The sequence below is a fragment of the Elgaria multicarinata genome, chromosome 3 (assembly GCF_023053635.1).
Source record: "Elgaria multicarinata webbii isolate HBS135686 ecotype San Diego chromosome 3, rElgMul1.1.pri, whole genome shotgun sequence".
NCBI lineage: Eukaryota > Metazoa > Chordata > Lepidosauria > Squamata > Anguidae > Elgaria > Elgaria multicarinata.
Genome location: NC_086173.1, coordinates 98,205,929 through 98,227,869, shown reverse-complemented (window position 1 = coordinate 98,227,869; position 21,941 = coordinate 98,205,929). Strand labels below are relative to the sequence as shown.

Below are 21,941 nucleotides of genomic sequence, written 5' to 3'. Positions count from 1 at the left end.
CACAAAGTGCATGCACACCCTGATCTGCTAGAATGAGCTTATTGAATGAGTTTACACCTAGTTCACAGAACACTCTGGGTTTAATTAGAAATGGTTCTCAAATCTTAATTGCTTAATATATTTGTCGGTCCAACTCAAAGCATACTCATTAAATTGAAATAAGAGTAGAACCTATCACTATCCCAAAACAGATTCAGATTAACCTTGTAAAATGTTCAGTGAAAACAAGCTTAAAGTATCTTAAATTTATTTATTTAACAACTCTGACCACTAATTTTCCTAATATTGTGGCTGTACTCTTCAAATTAGATGGGAAAAATGGAGTTTAGAAAGATGTGACGAGCCTACGGCCATACTACCTTGAACACGCCCGATCTCGTCTGATCTCGGAAGCTAAGCAGGGTCAGGCCTGGTTAGTACCTGGATGGGAGACCGCCTGGGAATACCGGGTGCTGTAGGCTAAAAAAAGAAAAGAAAAGAAAGATGTGACGAAACTCTGATTAAAGGATGTAGGAAGTGGGATAAATAGGTTTGACACATCTTTCTGTCATAGTGAGATACTTTGTGGAGCTGCAAAGGCACACCCGGAAGAGTAATTAGAATATAGATAAAACTCCAGAACAAAACATTCTTAGTACAGAAAAGAAGGAATTTATCCTCCTGGCTCTGCAACTTACCATGCAGCAGTGCAAATAATGAGATTCTTCTGATCCACAGGCTTAAATGGGAAATGACCCAATATGAAAGATACCTGGAGCATCTTGAACCAATCTGCAGAAAACTGCTGTTTGCAGCAAAATGTGACTGCTGGACATTCTCCCTTTTCCTACGTGTGTCCCCCCTTTACAATAATGCCTGATCCTTTTTTTTTTTTTTTTTTTACAAAAAAAGCTGTGAATGTAAGCCCAGCAAATATCAGAACTGAGAACTTCCATTCCATTAATGCCTGCTGTGCTGGTGGTGTAAATAGAAGTAATTTACAACTGACATCAAAGGGTCTGATTTGACCAGCTGGCTGGCTGGCTTGGAAACTCTTAGCACTCATATTTTACTGGACTTCAGAAAACTCTTGGTTACCATTGGGATATCTCTGAAGGGAAGAGCTCTTTGTTGACAAAGGCAGGCAATTCTCCCCTACCTTGTTCAACTAACACTCCAGCTGTCCACGTCTCTCCCCCTTAGTGTCGTGATTCTCTGAGAGCGCTGTGTGGGCAATATTGGATGTAATATTTGGCTTCCTGATTTGTGTTTAAAGAACAAATTTCTAGTTCTTATGGCTGTGAAGACATACTTGTAAGTGTGTGGGCACTGCTTGTCGAAATCCCAGAATTCACAGAAGAAGTGGTTTTCAAAAATGCAGAAAAAATAACCAAAAAATGCATAATTTATATTGTTTATAGAAAGCACCTTCTTGAGGTGAACTTTAGTTCAGGTGTGATACATTCAGTTCTGCATCCCATCCAGGCCAATGACGGTCATGTACTAACAGGTCAGCTTAAGATACACAGTCTGATGTTAAGAAACCTGTTTTTTGGGGACAACATACTCTTATAAGATATCACACAGTCAAGAATAGCTCCCACTCCAGGAGATAGAGAACATTTTCCTCTACTTTTTAATGTTTCTACTCTACCTTTCTGTCCCAGAAACATGACAAGAAAAACATGCCAGGGCCATCTACACTGAGTTAAAAGACAAGTATGGGGAAAAGCTGCTCCCAGTAGATCAACAGAAGCACTCCATGTCATCCTTGATGGAAGGGGAACTCAAAAGGACTCCTACCAAGACCCACTTTGACTTACAAAGCAGGTTGCCTGCTTGGGAAAGGGGTTTCTAGGCATGTGCTAAACAAAGCTTGAACCAGTTTGTCTAATTTTTGCCCCAAAAGTGACTGAGGGCAGCTTTGGATGTTAGTTTTGCACATCAGGGTCTACAGGATTCCATGCAGACAAGTGCAAACCTCCAAATGCATTTTCTTGTCTTTCACAAAGATATAAAAATGGTATTGCTAGGACTCTGATGTAGCCACTTGGTGTTCTTAATGCCCCTGCAAGTCTTACCTATTGCCATAAGACATAGGGAAGATCAGACTTACAGTTCTGAGGAAAAGGTACTTTAAGCCAATGATGGTGCACACAACTCCTGCCCACCTAGGGCAGAGCTGCAGCTCCTCTCTTGAAGTGTAGCCACACAGGAGAAGGCTGATGCAGAATTGGCTGCATGCCATCAATGGGCCCACACAGCTAAGCATCTACCAGAAACAATGGATGTGGTAACAAGTCAAATGTGTGCAACTAATTGCTGGTAAGCATGTAACAAGGTCAGTATACTTAATCACAGGAAGTAGGTGCAGGAGTTACTATTGTTCAATAATGGGACTGAGATACACAAATAAGATTTGACTGGGCCACCAGACCAGTGTATGATCATAGGAGTTGGGTAAGGAATCACACAGCCTAGTGTTATGGCTGATGAGTGACATTCCACATTTACTTAATGGACAGTATCCCCATCAGGAATAGAGTTGGAAAACCTTTGCAATGGAATAACTATTTGCTGTAAATGATACCTTAAGCATTCCTTCAATAGTTTTTCCATTTAAAGCAGGGGAGAGCAACTTGCGGTCCTCCAGGTGTTTTGGCCTACAACTCCTATCAACTCAGCATAGCCAATGGTGAAGCTGGTTTTTGGTTTGTTTAGACAAAAGAGGGAATGGCATGCTCAGAAAGAGGTAATACTATGGATCCCAAGTGCAGTCTAGTGTTTTCGTTGCCTCGAATGCAATGTGTGTCCAGAGACTTGTTTAGGTTCTTGGAAGTTTCCTTGTACTTTATCCCTGCAACGGCTTCGGAAGTGCTTTATTGCGAGAGGAAGAGTGTGACTAGAGATGTTATGAGATTCGCTTGCATGTTGTTGTAAACTGCTGCTGCTGGGATGGGAGTGGTGGTACTTTTGTTAGGACCACCTAGCTAATTTTTCAAGCAGCTCCCCCCTGCCCCATTCCTGTGAGTAAAATACGCAATATATTTTAAAAAAAGCAGAAGCAGAATCAGTAACCAACTATGGAAAGGTGAATGGCAGGACTGTTTGGAAGAGGTCTTCTTCTGTAAACTCAGTTCCACTTGGCCAACAGTAGTGGAAGCTCTGGCAGCAGGCTTAGCGCAGACCCCCCCACCCCACCCCCAGTTTCACCCTCCTCTCACTCTCCAGTCACTCTAAGCATTCCACAAATAGGATTTGTACCTTAGATCTAAATAGTGGGGAGGGAAAGGAAGGAAAGGAACCTCTTGTGCAAGCACTTGAGTCATTGCTGACTCCTAGAGGGATGCCTGCTTTCGCTGACGTTTTCTTGGCAGACTTCGTAGCGGGGTGGTTTGCCATTGCCTTCCCCAGTCGCAGTTACCTTTCCTCCAGCTAGCTGGGTACTCATTTTACCGACCTCGGAAGGATAGAAAGCTGAGCCAACCTGAGCCCGCTGCCTTAGAACCAGCTTCCGCTGGGATTGAACTCAGAACGTGGGGAGAGTTTCAGCTGCAGTAACTGCCGCTTACCACTCTGCACCACACAAGGGAGGGAGGATGCACAATAAGCAGTATGAGAACACAAACTCAAATGGTTAAGGACAGCACACTATTGAAGTGATTTAAGGAAAAAATGCCTTTTTGATTCGTATCACTTGCACTGGTGATTGTTCAACTGCAATGGCACCATTTGATTCCTCCTCTTCTTTTTTTGAGCTAGATAAAACCGAGGTCAAGCTTTGTTGTGCATAAGTTGTGGTGTCATACGAAAAAATCAATCCAATTGCAGCTACAACTTGCAATTGCACCGGCAGTACTCTGCCAGCACACTGTGGGGATGGTACTTGTCTCCAGTAGTGCTTTGCTGATCAAATCAAGCTGCTGTTTTTCAACAGGGTGTTAATTCTACCTTAGGAATGGAGGAACTGGATGGGTCTTGTGCAACTCACCATGCCTCTCAGCATCAATTCTACAACTAAAGGAGTAACGACAGGAATCAATTTCACAGGCTTGTTAGGAAAATAAGTAACCAGGCAGCAAGGCCTATGGGAAGGGGCAGATGCTTGTTGAGGCCTGCTGCGCAGTGACACCTAGAGCATTCCCAATTAATCCACTGTGCAAGAAGTGTACAACCAGGACTCCCTTGAGGCGATGGCTCTGCATGTTAATCCTGGCACTCTACCATTACAAATTTGTCACTGGGAAAATGCTATTTGCCCTCTTTCTATTAGGTCTATTTCGACAGTGCTGCAGGTGGACTGTGCTGTAACTTGGCTGTGGTGAGTGCTACCACTCCCCTTCCCCATTTTGTGTGGCAATAGTAATGTGTTCCCACTTTTAAAATACATTACTGGCTGCTTTCGGCAGCATCATTCAGTTGCTGAGTAGCTCTTGAAGGCTGCAGTCCGCACACGCCTGGAAATCTCGCTGGACGTGGTGAGTTGGGCTTACGCGCGATTAGGCGTCAGAACAGCTTCCCCTCTCTCCTCGCAGCAAGAGGTCTTCCCTTCCCGCTGGTGTGTTATTTAAATGGGGCGGGGTAGGGGGACTAAGAGGAGGAGGGGGGCGCCGCTCAGCTGCAGCTTTGCGCGCAGAAGGCCCCGGGCCCGTTCCATCTCCACTCCAAAACGATTTCAGGCCCCCCTGCCCTACAAGGCCTTGGGAGTTTGGGAAGTCGCTGCCAGTTGTAGTAATGAATGCAATGGACAAATAAGGCCGCCGCTTCCTAGGATTCCAATTCTGGCACAGCACCCATCACACGCCTTTGACGCTGCACTGAGCAGCCTCGCGTGCCACGCTCCCGTGACAGCAGCGCAGCAGTTGCCTGCGATAGAGCCCCGCCTCCGTCCTCTTTTGCCTCCCGTCTGTTCCTCAGCTGCCACTACCAACATGGCGGCAGCGGGCACGCCACCTGCCCAGCCCATTGCCACTCTGGGGCGGACTTCCCAGGCCGGCGATTGCACTGGGAGCGCCCTGGTCGAGACTTGGCCAAGGGCACGGAGGCGTTCAGAGTCTCTATGGAAACAGTGGGGGGCGGGAACGTTGTTCGTGAGCAGATCGTAGGCCGGGGTGGCTATTTGAGTGGACGGGGAATGCTCACGCGCATATCAGGATAAAGTCTCGGGGTAGACATGATGGGATAGTCTGGTGCATCCCGCCAGATGCATCGGACTACAACTCCCACAATCCCTGGCCATAGGCCTAGCTGGCTGGGGCTGATGGGAATTGTAGTCCAAAGCGTCTGGACGGCACCAGGTTGCCTAAAGTAGCCGCTGCAATCAGTTGCTCGGGAGTAAGTCTCCTTGAACACGGTGCGGACTACGCCTGAGTAAACATGCATAAAATTGGGCGGTAAAAAACAACTCTCCCCCCTTAAAAAACATTCCACGGGGAAGTGACGTCTTAACAGTCTTAACAAAGTTGCACGCATGCTCCCGTCGCACGCATCTGCTCTGGAGAAATGAGAGAATGGATTAGTTCCCACGCTTGGCGCGTTTAAAAATTACGAGTATCCCTGGCTGGCTGGGAAACGGGCGCTTCGTTGAGCTTATTCAGCCCAGCGTGGCAGTCAGGGCTGCGGCAGCTTTTTAAAGCGGGAACCAGTGGAAGCTGGTAGCTCAGACTTTGGTGGGGCTGTGAATCCACGCTGGGTTTTAGTAAGAGCCAGCCAGAACTCCAAAGGAGCTAACCAAGGTGCTGAACCTATTTTGGGAGTCGGGTTCAACACCTTGGATAGCTCCTACGGGCTGGTTCTGACTGAAACCAAGAATGGATTTACAGCCCCACTGAAATCGGAGCCACCAGCCTCCACTGGCTGGAATGCCACCGACCAAAGATTCGGAAGGAGCACGGACAGGATTTATTTCCTTTTTCCACATAAAACAACTTCGCAGAAATGGCAGCTTTTTCATTTTTATGGTTTGGATTAGAGCCTTTTGTTAAAACTGCTTAAAACACGCCGACTGCATGGTCTGGTTTGCATAGCTACTGGTTTAAAAATGTTGCAGCACACTCGAATCCTTTCTCCATAGAGGCTGTGAAGGAAGAGGGAGAGCAGCAGCCGTTGTTTGTTCCCTCTGGATAACATGAATCGCTCGTTGGTCTGTGATAGCTGCGTGCAATACCAGGCTTTCTCAAAAGATGTCACCCTTTGCTCAAAGATGTCATTGCAGGAGGGAATGCCACGGGGCCAGTCCTGTTGATCTGTGGTTGCAGCAAAAGGACCAGAGTTTTGTGGCCCTGTAAAAGCTACCCAACGTATTGCGGCAAAAGGTTTCCCGAGCCATAGCCCACCTCATCAGATGGAAGAGATAACCTCAGTGGGTGAGCACAAAGTGAAGCGGGGAGGGAGGTTATTACGAAGTTCGAACATGTAAGCCACCTTGGGTTCATCGCAAGAGGGGGAAAAGGGAAATATAAATGTAATATTAAATAAATAAATTACAAATGGTATATAAATCTATTAAATATGTATCAGTTATGCAGCGCACTCTCCCAGTTGGCACTGAATAACCAAAGCATTATCATTATCATATATGCACAAGTGTTAACAATTTCTTCCTGTGGTGAACTAAACAATTCCCATTCATGTACTAGGAAAGCTTATTCACAGAAAGACTCTCCTATGCCCCAGTCCTTGAGGCTGATGGCAGAGCAGGGCATCTCTTTATTTCTCTTCCAGGTGCAAACCTCTTCCTGTATGAAATGAACAGACATGACTCTATCTTTATTTCTTTACAGTTTGCTGTTTTTATTGATTTTTTTTAGAGCCATGTTTTAGTCTCCCAAATTGGTGGCTCCCATTTACCTTTATTATTATCTGTTCCCTGGGTAGGCTGCCAGGTGCCCTCCAGATGTTTTGGACTACAACTCTCATTCCTGATCATTGGTCATGATGGCTGGGGCTTGGAGAATTGTAGTCCAAAATGTCTGGGGGGTGTTACATTGCCTACCACTATATTTGCTTAAGATGCAGCCAGCACTGTTGCTTTCCTTGCTGTTGTTCCATTGGAACAACTTTTTAAAATCCTATGCTTGAATAAAGAGCCAGCATGTGTATCACCTGATTGCTTAACACATGTTGACTCACCTGATTGCTTAGCACTTGTTGCTGTCAACTTCCCCCATTGTAAAGCATTGTAAATCTGCTGGGTTAGATCCAGATTTAAGCACATGCAACTGGGCTGGTGAAAGCGGACATTCCCCCATCCCCTCTAGAATCAGCCATCCAAGTAAGAGCAGAACCACTGCAATACAGTGCCTTCACATCTCAACTCAGACATCCAGAAGGACACCGTGGTCAATTGTACTGAAAGCCGCTGAGTTACGTGTCTCTTCTATGGGCATCGGTAGGGCCTAAACATTGGGCTGTATGTTAGTTCCGGGGTAGAATGCATATGAAGAGGAGACTGGTGTCTTGGCTGAGTTGCTGGGAATTGGCACTGGATTCCAACAGCTGTTAGGTAGGACTTTGGCCTGGTTTTGCTGAGAGCGCTTAGGGGAAAGACATACTTGTTAGGAAGCACTTGCTTCTCTTTCCAAGCCCATTCCTTGGAGCAGTGCTTGCAACAAATGTTGGGTGCTTAATGCCAGAGGGTAATCCTTTCCCACCAAGCTCAGGGCTTCTCAGAGATGGATCCCAGACACAGCTCAATTGTCAGCGTTCAGCTGGACAACAGCTGCGCCAGTGGAACAATCTTCTCACTGTGGGTAGTTGACAGCAGGCTGAAAGGGCAAACCCAGAATAAGGTTCACCCTAGAAAACCTGGCCAGTTTTCTTTAACACCTTGCCATCTCCAGTCCGATTTGCCACCCTGCAAAATGTCCCGTGCAATATTGCACTTCCTAATCCCTCCCAAAGCATATTTCCTAACCATCCAGACCCAGATCATTTTTTCAAGCCTCTCTACTGTACCGTTAAATCAAGTTGAAAGGGCAGCTATGCATCCATCGTTCCCATGGACCACTCTCTTGCTCTTTCTGTACATTTTGTCTTGCTCCTCCACGGATGCCTTTGTCAATTATGCCTTGCACCTATCAGCTCTTCAGGGACAACATAAGGTGATGTGACCTTGGGTAGCAGGTTCTATATTCCATCAGCTAAATGCTTGTACAATAAAGCTAATGCCATCCTTAGGATGAGTTTAGCAAGGCACACTGTAGCTGTATCTCAAAATAGTCTGAGAAACCTTGACACTAAAGTATTCAGAAATGGATTTTTTTTAAAAAATTACAAATTGTGGGGTGGCAGGAATTTCCTTTCAAACTTTGTTTCTCCAAAGGAAGGGTGGGAGGAAGTATCATCAGGAGGGAATTTAATCCTGATAGCAGGTTGCTATTCACCCTGGTTGATGACAAAGAGAGCATAGATCCAAGGGAGAGGTGCTATTGTGTAGATGATTAAAGGAAACACACATCTTTTTTAAAGAATGAGGATTCTATTTGAACAATATAAGCAGGGGGATAGTATTTAGTAGTAATGTATAAATGTGAAGGACTCCCTAGGAATTTCACTCTAATATGATCACACATAGCTCTGGCAGATGCTTAGATTTTGAGAGAAACATTTCTGCCCAGCATTATGGCTTAAGGTTGCAATCCTGTAAGCACTTCCCAGGGGGTAAGTCCCATTGAACTCAGTTGGGCTTACCTCTAAGTGCACAAGCATAGGATTGCACAGTAATTAAAATGTCATGATCATACAGAGCTCCATCAGACGAGCATTTTATTGCATGCTTGTTACTGGGCACTCACAGATTTTCATGGGGCCCTCTCATGACATCATCTGCCTCCACCCCTTCTAGCCTTCATGTGACAAAAAAAAGGCCCCCAGTAAGTCCGTATTATTTTTAAAGACGGAAGTTGCCACTATCTCTTATGTGCAGGAGAAGCGGCACGATAAAGATGCCCCTTGAATGGGCTGCGTGCAATTTTTTACTTACACTTTCCTCTCCCTGAGTGAAAGAGGAAGTATCAAGCAACAAAAGTGGGGGTGGAGAAGCCATGGTAGGCAAGCATGATTTCCTCCCGTCTGATGGAGCGCATAGATTTCTTTCTGACTTTAAGGCAGTGCCTGTGTACACAGTTACTTGAGAGTTCAGTCCCACTGATATCAGTGAGATTTACTGCCATGTAAATGCTCATAAAATTGGGCCACATGTGGCATGGTTGATTGACAGTAGCTCTAGAGAAGCCAGCTTCACTGCTTGACTCCTGTAAAAGATAAGAAAGGTTCTCTTAACAAGGTGCTATTTAGTCCAGCACACTTAGCTTCAGTGGTACTCCTGGGAAAGAGACAAGCAGGCCATGATAGAGATAACTATCCCTTGTAGTACAGCCCCAGTGTCTGGTAGTCAACAATATGCTGCTTTTGAATATGGAAGATTTTAGCTTTTAGGACTAAGAGACGTGGATGGTGGGACAGGCCTACTGCTATGAATACGCCTAATACTTACACACACACACAAACACACACACACACTGTTCTTGAGTAAGCAGTTTGAGAATAGCAGCAGAAGTCTAATCCATTAAGTCTGCTCCTTTGTGCTGCCAGCAGTTTGGTGCTTCTCATCCTTCCTAAGCTTCCACTTTAACTGTTGGCATCATGGGGCCCTCCCTGCCCAACTTGGCTTGTACCTGCCTTTTCCAGGGCTGGTTACCTTCTATCAGGGCTCCACTTGGCAAACGGCTGACTGGCTTGTGCCTTTTTAGTTATAGACTAAAAGAGCAAGGAAGCCAGGAACAGTAGGGAAAGGAGGCTTGGCTGCGCTTCGGCTCTGTGGTTCAAAGACAATTCTTTCTGTTGGGCAGGGGAAGGCGCTTCTGCTCTTGAAGAAAGCCGAGATGGAAAACAGGAGAAACTGATGCTTTAGCAGCTCGGGAGCATTCACGGCTGAGCCGCTCAAGGTGGTCTGCGGTGCCCTTGTTGTCATTGCAGCAGACTGGAGTTTTTAAAGCTTTGCCGTTGAACTTGAGAGGATCAGGCTGAAGCTAAATAGGACAGGCCTAGCTAAGAATGACGGTGATGGGTACGTAGAGGCATTGAGATGCCATCCGCTAATCCTGCAGAAAGATCCTGAAAGCGATGGTGATGCTATTCGTTTCCCTACTGCCCGCCCACCCCACTTGCCTGATCATGAGAGACAGGTACAGCACAAGCTGACTGTACTCCCAGTATTCAAAGAGTAATCATGTCAAGGAAGTAGGTTAGTAGAAGCTGTCATCAGCTGCAAAGACACAATTTGGGAATGATAAGTACACAGTGGCAGATGCTGCAGGGAAGTGAACAGAGAGACACAACAGCAGCAGCACACGGGAGGAGGTCGAGATTGCCTCTCAGGTCACAGAAGAGGGATCCTCGTTCGACAGCAGCTCAGGGCTAAGCCCTCTGGAAAGACTTCCCAGGGTCCTGCGTGAACTTCCTGCGAGGCGATCATCCGAAGCAAAAACAACACTCAGCCCTACATGCTTTGCCCTTGAACGACAGCAAGAACTCCCAGAGTCAGGTTACAAAATAGAACATTTGCTCCACCCACAGAGGCTAAAAATGGCTTGTTTGTTCCCAGCCGTTTGGGGCAGGGTGGATGTTGGGGGCCCTCGGGCAAAATAAGGGCTCCAAAGTCAGTTTCTCTTTAAATGTAGCTCTTCCGGAGGAGGGAAGGGCCCTGCAAGGATGGCAAACTTGTGCTGTAAGAGAGCCATAAATAGGGAAGGTCCCTCTTCTGGCAGGGTTTTAAATAGATGGGCTGGGCTTAATGACTGCTTGTAAGGCTGCCAACGCGAGGCCGGGAGCAAAAGCGTTGGAGGAGCAACAGGGACTGTGAAGGCACAGCCTTGCTGTGCAGTGCCTGCATTGCTCTTCTGCAGCAAAGGCTCGCAAAGTGGGGCTGGGGATTCTTATCAGCCGTGCCATGCGCTCTCTCATGCACAATGCCAGCACATCACAGAGCCACCCAAAGAGGAAAGCAGGGAGCTGCTCTGACGTCTGGCAGCTGAATGTACACAGGCCCACCACTCGGCCTCTTCCGAGGAGAGGCTCAAAAAGCTTTTAAGCGTCCATTTTCTCATTCTTGCCACACTCTCCCTTTGAATGCAGCCTGATTAACACACGGCTGAACAATCCAATTCATAGCCTTCGGGGTGCAACAGGAGCAATGCACCAAAAATAGTCGCAGAAAAGAGTCAAAACTTGCAGTGGCTGAATGCAGGAGGCAGCTGCTGGGTTGCGTGGCGCTGCCAATTACCCACCTTTGCAGAGGACATGCTTGCCTTGGGGAGAAGCACAGGCTCAATCCCTCCTTACTTCTGCCAGCTCCTGAGTAGGCGCTGCTCCTTGTTACATAGGATCTGTGAGAACATGCTGGAGTTAAAACAATGTTTAGGCCAACTTAAAGATTAGTAGAAGTATTATGGCATCAACTTTCATGGACCCACTTCTTCAGAAACATGAAGTGTTGCCCTCAGTCAGCAGGTAGATGGGCATAGAGGGGGAGAAATGAGAAACAATGGGGCCAAATGATTATGGGATTCAAGATGTCTTCTGTGACCATTCCATGTAAAGCTTAAATTATACAAGAAAAGCACAGTGACCATTCACAATAGCATTATTAACACGATCTTCCTGGTTTACTATGCTATTAAAACCTGTAGTTTGTGAAGAAACTATTGTCTCAATTGAAGCTTAAACAAATAGAATCAAATTTACTTATACATTTCAGTTCCACAATTTCATGCTGGAGTCTCTGTCTGAAGCATTCATTGAAGAATGACTTTAATGCCAGTGGGAGAGTGCCTAGGAGATTGAAATAGTCAATCACCAAATTATTACAGATTGTACCTTTTTAGATATGATGTAGTCACTCAACCTCACTGCTTCCCCCCTCTATACTTATTAGTGTGGCCATCTAATTGCCAATGGGATTAATGCTTTATCCATTTGACAAACGGGTTCCAGTCTACAAAGGCTTAAGCCACAATAAATCTGTTAGTCTTTAGGGTACCATCTCTCTATATAAAATGCTAAGGCAATTTGTGGCAATGCGTATCATGAAGATTCTGAGCTATGACATGCTGGAGGTTCCGAGCTATGAGAAGAACTTTGTATGCTGACAGTTCCGAGCTATGAGAAGAACAAAAAGAAATATGCACACCCTCTATGCACACCCTGCCTGTTATAATGGTAGGCATTTTGCTAGTTAATATGCATGGCTCAAAGAACTGAGTGTTAAAATGCACACATTTTAGGAGATGTTAACAAAATAAGCACAGTAGTTGAAAGCTATGCTAAGGATATATATATAAAGCAAATAACCAAAGGTAAGTCAGAAGGACAAGGAATTTTGAACCATCCTGTGTATGAAAGCAGTTCAGTTTGGCAGGGATTATTATACGCAGGGCCTTGCAATAGAACAGAACAGTTGGCCTCTGCCCTATATTAGTTCAACCCAGCACCCAAGGGATCTAAGTCACGGCAATTACCAGACGAGTGTTTAAAAGCAAGCAAGAATTGCCATTTGATGCATTTTATCTATTCGTGAGTGCGGGTCCATACTACAACAGATATGTACAAATCAGCTCAGCTTTTTATTTTACATCCATCTGAGCATTTGAAATTTGAGCTACAAGCGGAGTTCTGGTCACATGGTATTGTTTCAGGTTCCTATGAGGGTGAGCAATGTTTAAACCAATATGAATTTAACATTTCTGAGCAAGTGAATGACAACTGCTGCCAACTGGATTAAATGTCACCAAGAGATTTGTAGAAACTGATGTTACCTTGCACTTGTGTACCAACCAATGATGAAAATTGATCACTCCCTTAAATCTTGTGCTGGTCTTCTGAAGCACATTGATTAAAGTGGGGAAAATATTTAGGCGGTAGTTCGTACATGGCCAATTCTGCGAGTTTTTGCCACAGGTTTAGAAATGATACAAAATATGACAAGTATTTTGGCCCAAAGGAGATGGAGTACATTATACAAGATGCCTTGAGATGCTACTAGTGCCTTTTAAAATAATAATAGTAGGAGTTAGTGAAACATGTGATGTGCATGATCTTTTTATAAGTGGTAAGTTGAATGACTGATATTTAAATGCCGATCGCACAGACACACCTCCACAATTAGTTAATTTCTGGGGTCATTCATACGATCTCTCTAGCAGGAGTGCCCTATGACATCATTTCAATGCCTTACGGGTTCTCCAGGTCAGCAAGGTTCAGTGGTTAGGGTGGGTTCTTTGAGCACAGGGGTTATCTCTTGATCACTTGTCCCACTGTGGTTGGATATTTTCCAACTGTGGGGATCCTGAGGTATCACTCATGATCAAACTACATGTTACATTAAACACAAAGAATGCTTGTTTTCCTACTTTAAATAGCAGTTGTGGGGGTGGGAGATCAGGACCACAGTGCACAGGGAGTTCTAACACACACCCCACACCATGATCTGGAAGTCATGAAACCCCCCTCCCCCAACAATGGCACAGGAGGAAAGTTGCCATTGGCACCCATCCCATGGTCCTGATCCTAATTTCCTCCCAGGGCTATTTAAAGGGGGGAAACAAACATGCAACAATTTTGCTTTCATTATAATGTGGGGTTTGGCTCTCATACAACGACAGAACTAAAACCATGGATTTCAGTGGGATCAGTCACTTTGGGTGCAATCAACAGCCCATTTGCTCCAGATCATTCTCATTTACTTGAATTGAATAACTCCAGCATACATGAATTGCACATTGTAACCTTACATTCTGATGCGTGTTTACTCAGAAATAAATTCCAGCAAGTTAGCTGGGATTTGCTTCCTTGTAAACCAGCACAGAATTGTAGCCATTCAGCCTATGCATATTTACATTCTATGGCAGCCTCCCCAAACCTGGTGCTCTCCAGATGTTTGGCATTTTCAACTCCAGTCAGCATGGCCTCTGGTCAGGAATGCTGGGAGTTGTAAATCCAAACACCTGGAAGTACCAGATCAGGAAAGGTTCTTCTAGGGGGACTTATGTCTTAATAAACAAGATTAGGACTGCAGCCATACAGTGCAAACATATTCTTGTTTACTCAGAAATAAGTCCCACTATGTTGCGTTGGACGTTCTCCCTCAATAAGTGTGTACAGAAGTGCAGCCTGAGCCTTCAGATAAATATGCAACATACAGATGATGGCTGACTATGCATACATGGGAAACTCCACTTTCCTATAGGCCTGAAACTGTGGAGGATTACTCCCAATTAAGGTCTCATATTATTCATACTTATAGCCTAGCCCAAGGATTTAGAGTGTGTAACAGCATTTCAGATATTAAAGAAATGGATTAAGGGACTAAGAAGTTTCAGTCTGGGTATAGGGAAATTTAGAACCTTGAATCAAAAGAGAGATCATTTAACGTGCACTACGTACAAATATTAATATAAAATGGTCACTATTCCCTCCCATATGCAGCATTTTCCAAAACTCAACTAAGGCCGTGTCGCTAGTCACAGGCAGTGAGAAGCCTCTACTCATGAGAAAGCAGAAAGCCACTGAAAGTATGAGAATTTAGGCAACAAACAGCCAATATTGTTTTACGCAGGTATAGTTGTTCTTGAATGAATAAGGATTCTCACTGTGGAGCTAGTGTGATGAACACTAGCCAAAGGGATGTGTATTTAAATACATGCTCAGGCTTAATTATGTCACCATGCCTCCCTTCCCCTCCGTGAAAAGGGGGCCAAGTGACCTACCTTATGGGGATGTTATGAGGAGGAATAATGATTTTGAGGCACTTTGTGTATGACAAGGGATATAGAGATTATAAACAAAACAACCTATCCGATGTTTTTAAGCTGTAACGAGAATGGCACCGTAAGTCTTCGAAGACCGATGTTGCAACACCATGTTATTCGTGCTACACTTTAATGAAATTCTTTGCAGTAATGCAAGCTTTGTACTCTTCGTCAACTTAAAAAAAGAAATTTTCTCCTGTTCACTGGGGAGGATTTAAGGCAGATAGCATTGCTGCGCATGCTTTGTTTCTCACATCTCCAAAGTTGCAAAATCTTTAAGCTCACATTGAACACATCTCCTAGAATACTACTACCAAGAAGAATAGAATGTACCTTCTGAGCAGCTGTCCCTGCTCAACAGATCAGTCCTGGATTATCCTGCTGCATTTTCTACAGCTTCTTTCTTAGGCGCTTCCTATGTCGTGGGGAGCACTGTGTATTGGGAACCCAGAGGAGTCTAATGGAAGAGCTCACTAGCCTCTGCATTTGTAGTAAAGTACACTGGTTTATTTAGTTGATATGTTTCTTTACAGAATGCAGAAAACACATTTTTAAAATAATTATATAAGGACATAAAAACACATCAGTGGTTGGTGAACACTTTTAATACAAGATTCTCTCCCACCATTACAGTGTCTAGTGGCATAAACAAACAGCACTGGTGCTTTGGGGGAAGGCGGCTGATGAGAATGCCATTGTTATTATTCCGTTCACTGCCCCTTCGCCTCCAGTTTCTATGGTGACAGGTAGGCCCAGGCCTGAAACCGTTTGCGCTTGCGCATGACCAGTATAAAGTGGTATCAGTTGCTAGGGACAACGGCACTGTTTGGAAGGCCCTTCTAACTTGCAGCATTTGGGCTTAGGAGGCTCTGTGTGTTGATAACTTGGAGACATCTGAAATGCAGGCCTGCCAGTATAGATTTTTGGCACTGTGCTGCCATGGTTGGTAGCTAGGCGGAGGTGGGGGATTCTAACCTATTTCTAGCATCTGTTCAAAAGCAGCGTGCCCTATGTGGCGCCACTTCAACCCCCTCCCCTCAACCAGCTCTCCTGTGTGAGAAGTAGAATCCACTGCCACTCCTCATGTCAGACACACGCCAACTTTCAAGCACTGGGAGGGAGGGAGGGAGGGAGGGAGGGAGGGAGTGGGGGAAGAGACTTTGCAGGGCAAATCTATACTTGTCAAACGAGACAAAGGCAAAACCGGAAGCATTCTTTACAGTCATCCTCACTTCAACACATATTCCTCTTGCCCACCTCAGGGGGCAGTAGCAGAGTGCAGAACTATATGGGGCAATAGCCAAATTAACATTGGTTTTGATAGGCAAAATCCTGTTCAAGTAGTTAAAAAAAAGGCTTGATGGGAAATGCCACCCTAGCAAGTTCAGAGGTGAAGGTCATTTTAGCCATTCATCCACTAGTGTGTTAACTGGCCATGTCAGCACACAAACATACTTTGCAAAACAGTCAATATGGCTTAAAAGTGTCTGCTTTGTGTGCAAAGTCAGCCAGAGGCGGCCCAGCCCCCAGCGAGGGGATGGACTCATTATTGCAAAGGGTTTTTCCTCCCTCTAATGTACCAAAAATAGTCTCAAATGGACAAGAAAAAAAAATCCATGCGTAAAACTATTTTATCTAAAGAAAAAGAGGCATGGGAGTTGACCTTGAGGGTCACTCCAACTTCCCAGGAGAACTGCGTGGAAGTTCACTTAAAAAAAAAAAAAAAGGCAAGAAATCTGGACGTGGCTCTAATATTTAAAACAATGACTATGAGAGACCAAAAAGGAAACAAAAAAATTCAAAATGAGCAAAGCAGTCAGTCCCATTGAATTGATACTAAGAAGCTAAGCTCATACAAACTGCTGGCAGCGTTACCATTTTTAATTATTTTTTAATAAAACAATTTGAGGCTGTATCAAAAATTTAGTAAAAAATTAGAGCTGAGCGTTCACTGATTTTTACTATGAACTATTTCTTTTGACAGCCGCCAGACAGCTACTCTTGCGTCTGTGTGCGCGCAGAGGAGAGCGGTGGGGGTGGGCTGGGACAGCCAGAAGGAACGGGGGAAGAGGGGCTGTTCCAATACGGTGGTCCGGGAGGATTCTGATGTGAGGAAACTGCAGTACACTACATAAAAATATTGCATCTTCACCAAAATATCTCAGGAGTGTTTCAAAAGCCAGAGTATGCCTTCCAGAAGAAAAATCTCAATGCAGCACCATGACTTTTGCAGCCTGCAGATACCACTGTGGGGCCTCTCATTTCCAAAAGGCAGCAATGCGGCTGTGTAACGCTGCTTTTTTGTAATTGTAAAGAGCTCTCAAAACTCCATTCTTAAAGAAACCTGTGGCATCTGTCCAGCAACGGCAGGCTAGAGCAACAAGGGCTCACTCGACAGTTTGCAAAAAGGACCCCAGCTGATGACTGAACTGTATAATGTGTGAAAAAATAGGATTCCTTTGATAAAAAAAGACGGTCCCTCAGCCTGATGGGCCTTGGAAACACCCCTCGAGCTTATTTGTAGTAAAGCCTTTCCCCTCCCCTTCCCAAGATCTATACATACAATTTCAGATAACAGCAATTAAATGTAAAAACTTAATGTTGACCTCAGAAACTCCTCTGAATTTAATTTTTAGGCTACGTTTCATGTTACGCCCTGTAGCTAGACACACGTGAATAGAAAAAACAGTACAGTTAGTTTTAAAGGCAAACAGCAGAGACCCAGCGTGCCACCCCTAGTGCTGCCTGCATGTCCAGCCAGTCTCCCTTTGCACAAGATGCTTCGAGACGCCTGCTGTCAGAAATACTTTTTGAGCCAAGAAGATTTTTTTCCCTCTATGAATAAACAAAACATAAGCTGTTAGGCAAAAATAAAATCAGTGTCCCGAGCGTTCCACAAGCACTCTGGTGTAGCAAACGCATTCGGAGAGGGCCTGCTGGGACCAGGCAATGTTTGAGATTCTGTACGTTGGTTTTCTAGTTGGTAACGGGCTTGCAGGCCACTGATCCCTACAGACAACACTGGTGTGGAACTATAGGCCCCATCTCCGCCAGCGCCTCTGGTTCGTTAAGGGGGGACATAGGGAGGTGGAGACCTGTATGGGGTCATGTTCTTCGGACGGGAGCCCTTACCCTCCATGGGTGCCGTGAAGGGAGGGGGAGGCTGATAGGGAGGAGCGTTGGGGTCTTCATCCCGGAGCGGTGTGTACTCTCCTATGGTGTCTTGGTTGAGTGGGGTGGTTTCTGGCATATTCTGATTTGGATACTCAGGAGGTGGGAGAGGAGCTTTCTCTTCCTGTAGAATCAGTGGCATGCTCGAGGAAGGGGGAGGCTTGGAGTCATCAAGCTCATCTGCAAAGATGATTGGTACGCCCTTCTTGATAAAGGTGGCTTGGTCTTCTATGGTGAGTTTGCCTTTTCTCTTCTTGCGGTAGCATATCATAGCAATAATTCCAGCAATAAGCAGAATGGCTGCGACCACGACTGCAGGGATTACTGTGTGCAGGTACACATCATCTTCACTTGTCTTTTCTGGGTCCCGTGGAAGCACAACTGTGGGTGGTGCAGTTACAGGGAGGCCATCTCTAACCTTAGGAATAAACTGAATGTGCCTGCAGCTACCAGCACCCACTACAGAAATGCTGACGGGCTTAAACTCTGGCTCTAAGTGATTAAGGAAAGCTGCACTTGGAGCACCAGAATCATTAGAAATTGTTCTGCTCAGGGTGCGAATCTTCTCTTTTGGGCATGGATCCAAAGGTAGGGTATTGTTTGTCCACTCAACTACAATGGAGCCATTGGTGATGTTCTTGATGGTAATAGTACTACTGTTTCTTTCTCCAAAGGCTAAAGCCAAATTCTTTACCAACCTAATTTTCTTATTAATGTCATTGACAACTGTATTATGATCACCATGGAATTTGGCCTTAAATTTAACTGGAGGCACCTCATCATCTCGAAGAGCATGGACAAATATTTCAAAAGCATCCACAGCTGAAAGGCCACCTTTGTCTGTGGCGTGCATGAAAAACTCATGCCTGCCTGCATGGGTTTGATTTGGTAGTCCATACATTAGCTGACTAGTGGTATTGAACAGCACCCAAGAGTTTTCTTCCAATGGCTTCTCCTTTTCTAGTTTCATGGTCAGTTGCAGTTTATCAGTGGTGGTATCTTCCGTGTCACAGAAAGTATCTGAAGGTATTTTGAGTTCAAAGTATGTGCCCACCCATGCATCTACCCTGTCGATGTGGTTTTTCAGCTTTGGTGGATCATTGGGTATACGAGGAGGTCCAACTGTAGTGGTGCGAATGCGAGTTGGTGGTGAAACTGTTTTCTGTTCAACAAGGGTTGGTTTAGTAGTCCGAGGAGGCTTTGGAGGTCGAGAAGTTTTGGTAGGTCTTGGTCTTCGTGTTGTACTTGTATCAGTGGTTGATGGTGTGGATGGTTTTGGTGTGGTTCCTTTGGGTTTCTTTGTTGTGGGTGGTGTAACTACTGCAGTAGCTTCTACTGGCCCAACCACTGTCGGTCGAATCTGGCCAGGAGTACTAGAAGTTGCTTCTACCATTCTGGTTGGCTGAATTGGTCCAAGGGTTGGTGTCTGAACAATAGCGCCTCTTGTTCTGATAGTAACTGTGGGCTTCTTAGGCAAAGGTACAGGCTCTCTCACTGGAGGAGCTGTTGTTTCGGTGGGAGGTGCAATGGCAGGGGAAGTGGGCGTTGGAACAATTCTAATTGGTGGTTCTTGAAGGGCAGTTGTCGGAGGTCCAACAGCCGTCACAGGTGTTGGTGTAGTATGGATCTGCCGCCTTATTCTCTTTGGAACATTAGGTTTTTTGTTAGCAATGTGCCAGCCAACTACAGGGTAGCCAAGATGAGCAGACATTGTGCCTTCTTTAGCAGGAGATTCAACATTGCTAATGTTTGGGACGCTATTTTGACTCAAAGAACAGCCCAGCTTCCATGATAGTAAGGCTCCATTTTCCACCACCTTCTTTGCATTCCCTGGTCCAGCCATAAATGCTGACATGTCAAAGAGTCTATTATTTACAACAGGAACTAATTTCATGTTATAAAGTTCCACTTCCGAGAAGGTTTTCATTCGGTTCAAAAGTTCAATCCTCTGCTTTGGTGTCATTTTTGTTAAGTCAGCATCCAAAATTACAGTCAAGATAGTGACTGGTTCCTCTGCAGTACACACAAATGGTGCTGCTTCATTCACATCTTGTGAAGCCACCCGTACTGACTGTGGTTCATTATGGTCTTCAGGATGGACCTCAATGGAAAAGACATTGGTGGTTTGGGGCACGTAGCTTCCATTAGATACCAGGTGCATTGCATTCACTGAGATATAATGAATGCCTTTATCTGTATCAAGTGGGAGACCTTCCAAGGTACTACTCTCTGGTTCCCAATGCAACCAAGAAGGCAAGGATTCTTTCCCAGCTTCGGCAATCTATTAAAGAGAAAAGAAAAAAGTCATAGGTATCCTTTAGAAAGCAGTAAGATAATAATTCTGTTCTTTAAAGTTTAGGCAACAGACATTTAAGAACCCCTCTAGCAAGCAGGTGTCAAAGGTAAATCTTGAGCAGCATACTAAGAGCTCAACTTGATGGGACAAAGAGACTGAAGATCGCTGCAAGCTAATCAGTTAAAACAGGCATTCACTTGGCTCCCTGCGATGAGATGACTAGGGAGAAATGGGAGATTATTTCCCTTTTTTAATGAGCCACAAATTATAAAAATATGGGCATGTATGTGCATGGGGCAGGCTAATAGTTTTTGTAGATCCGTAACTTTCACAGATTTATTTGGAACACTGGGTGCCTGGCCCTCTAGCAATGCAAGGACCCTGGTGCAGTAGCAGTAATAGGGTTAGGGGAATTTGGCAACTGCCTGGCTTTCTTGCTGCACTACTATCATAGCTGAAAATATGTAGGCATGCAGGGAAAACATGATAGGAGGGTAATCAGATAGCCTGAATAGACCTATGGTTGTGTAGCACAGAATATAACAAGATTGGGAATCCTATGCCAAGACAAGGTGTGTGCCTTTTCTGGCATCCTAGCACTATCCTAGCACTATTTCAATAAAACATCCCTACTCCAAGGGAATTTCGGTAAGTTCCCAGTTTTGTCTCATCTATAGAGACCAATAATTTCTTTTTGGGATGTACTGCATACTTGAGATGCCAATAACAAAAGAATAAGTAGGTGCTGTGATAAGAGCACCGGCCTTGCATGCAGAAGATCCCAGGTTCAATCCCTGGCACCTCCAGGTAAGGTTGGGAAGGGATCCTGCTTGAAACCTTGGGAGAGCTGCCGCCAGTCAGTGTACGCCACCATGGCTTTCATATAAAGCTGCACTAGCAACAACATGCTAACCCACACTCAGTGTTTGAGTGTCGGTTGTTGTTGAACTGTGGGGTTGAACCTTGGGTTAGCATATTGTCTGAACATCCCCAGGGTGGTTTGTTATGCAGTGTGGTTTATTTTCTCGAACAAACCACCTCGAGAACCCATGGCTTGCTGTTGAGTTGTTTAGGGCAGTTAACAAGTCACACTGCATGGTTAACAAGCCAGCCTGCGGACGCTCAGAAAACATGCTAACCCACACTTCAACAACAACCCGCACTCAACCACTGAGTGTGGGTTAGCAAATTGTCTGAATGACTCAGTGAGTCAAATCATTGGTCTATCTAGCACTGTATTGTTGACACTGGGCTGATTCACATAATCAAAATATGCCACAGTGGCTTATTTAAATTGTGTAGCATGCCAGGCACCATTTCCATAATCATTGCCAGGGCGCAGTCCAAATCCAGATGGCATGGCTTGCTGGAAGGGGAAACAACCCTCCAATAACCCATGGGCTGTTGTAATGACATGTGCCGATTTAAATAAGCCATAATGGCTTAGTTTGATCGTGTGAACCGGCCCAGTGTTGACAAAGGGTTAGATAGATAAATGGTTAGATTCAGTATAAGCGTCCTATATTTCTAATATGTAACCCTTGAACTACTGTCTTTAGAAAGCACACCAAAACAATCTTTTAAGGGCTCGCAAATTTATTGCTTGCCATTTATGCTAATAAAAACAAAACAAAACACTGAAACTGCTCAACTATTAATTTAAAATGACCAAACTGGTCTTTTCAAGT

At 44.9% G+C, this 21,941-nt stretch overlaps 2 protein-coding genes and 1 non-coding gene across 5 annotated transcripts in view; 2 read left to right on the top strand and 1 right to left on the bottom strand.

Moving 5' to 3' along the window:
- The window catches only part of AMT (aminomethyltransferase), a 200,878-nt gene that overhangs the window by 170,852 nt on the left and 8,085 nt on the right, over window positions 1-21,941 (top strand). The gene's annotated exons all lie outside the window — the stretch shown is intronic.
- LOC134397051 (5S ribosomal RNA) lies at window positions 343-461 on the top strand. The gene has a single exon (XR_010025332.1). It is a non-coding gene; the product is annotated as a 5S ribosomal RNA (ribosomal RNA).
- DAG1 (dystroglycan 1) overlaps window positions 15,272-21,941 on the bottom strand; it is a 68,884-nt gene continuing 62,214 nt past the window's right edge. For all 3 annotated transcript variants that reach the window (XM_063121038.1, XM_063121039.1, XM_063121040.1), the window contains one exon: window positions 15,272-20,238. In XM_063121038.1, the coding sequence (XP_062977108.1) occupies window positions 17,854-20,238 (2,385 nt within the window). In that variant the 3' untranslated portion in view covers window positions 15,272-17,853. The remainder of the gene's footprint in view (window positions 20,239-21,941) is intronic.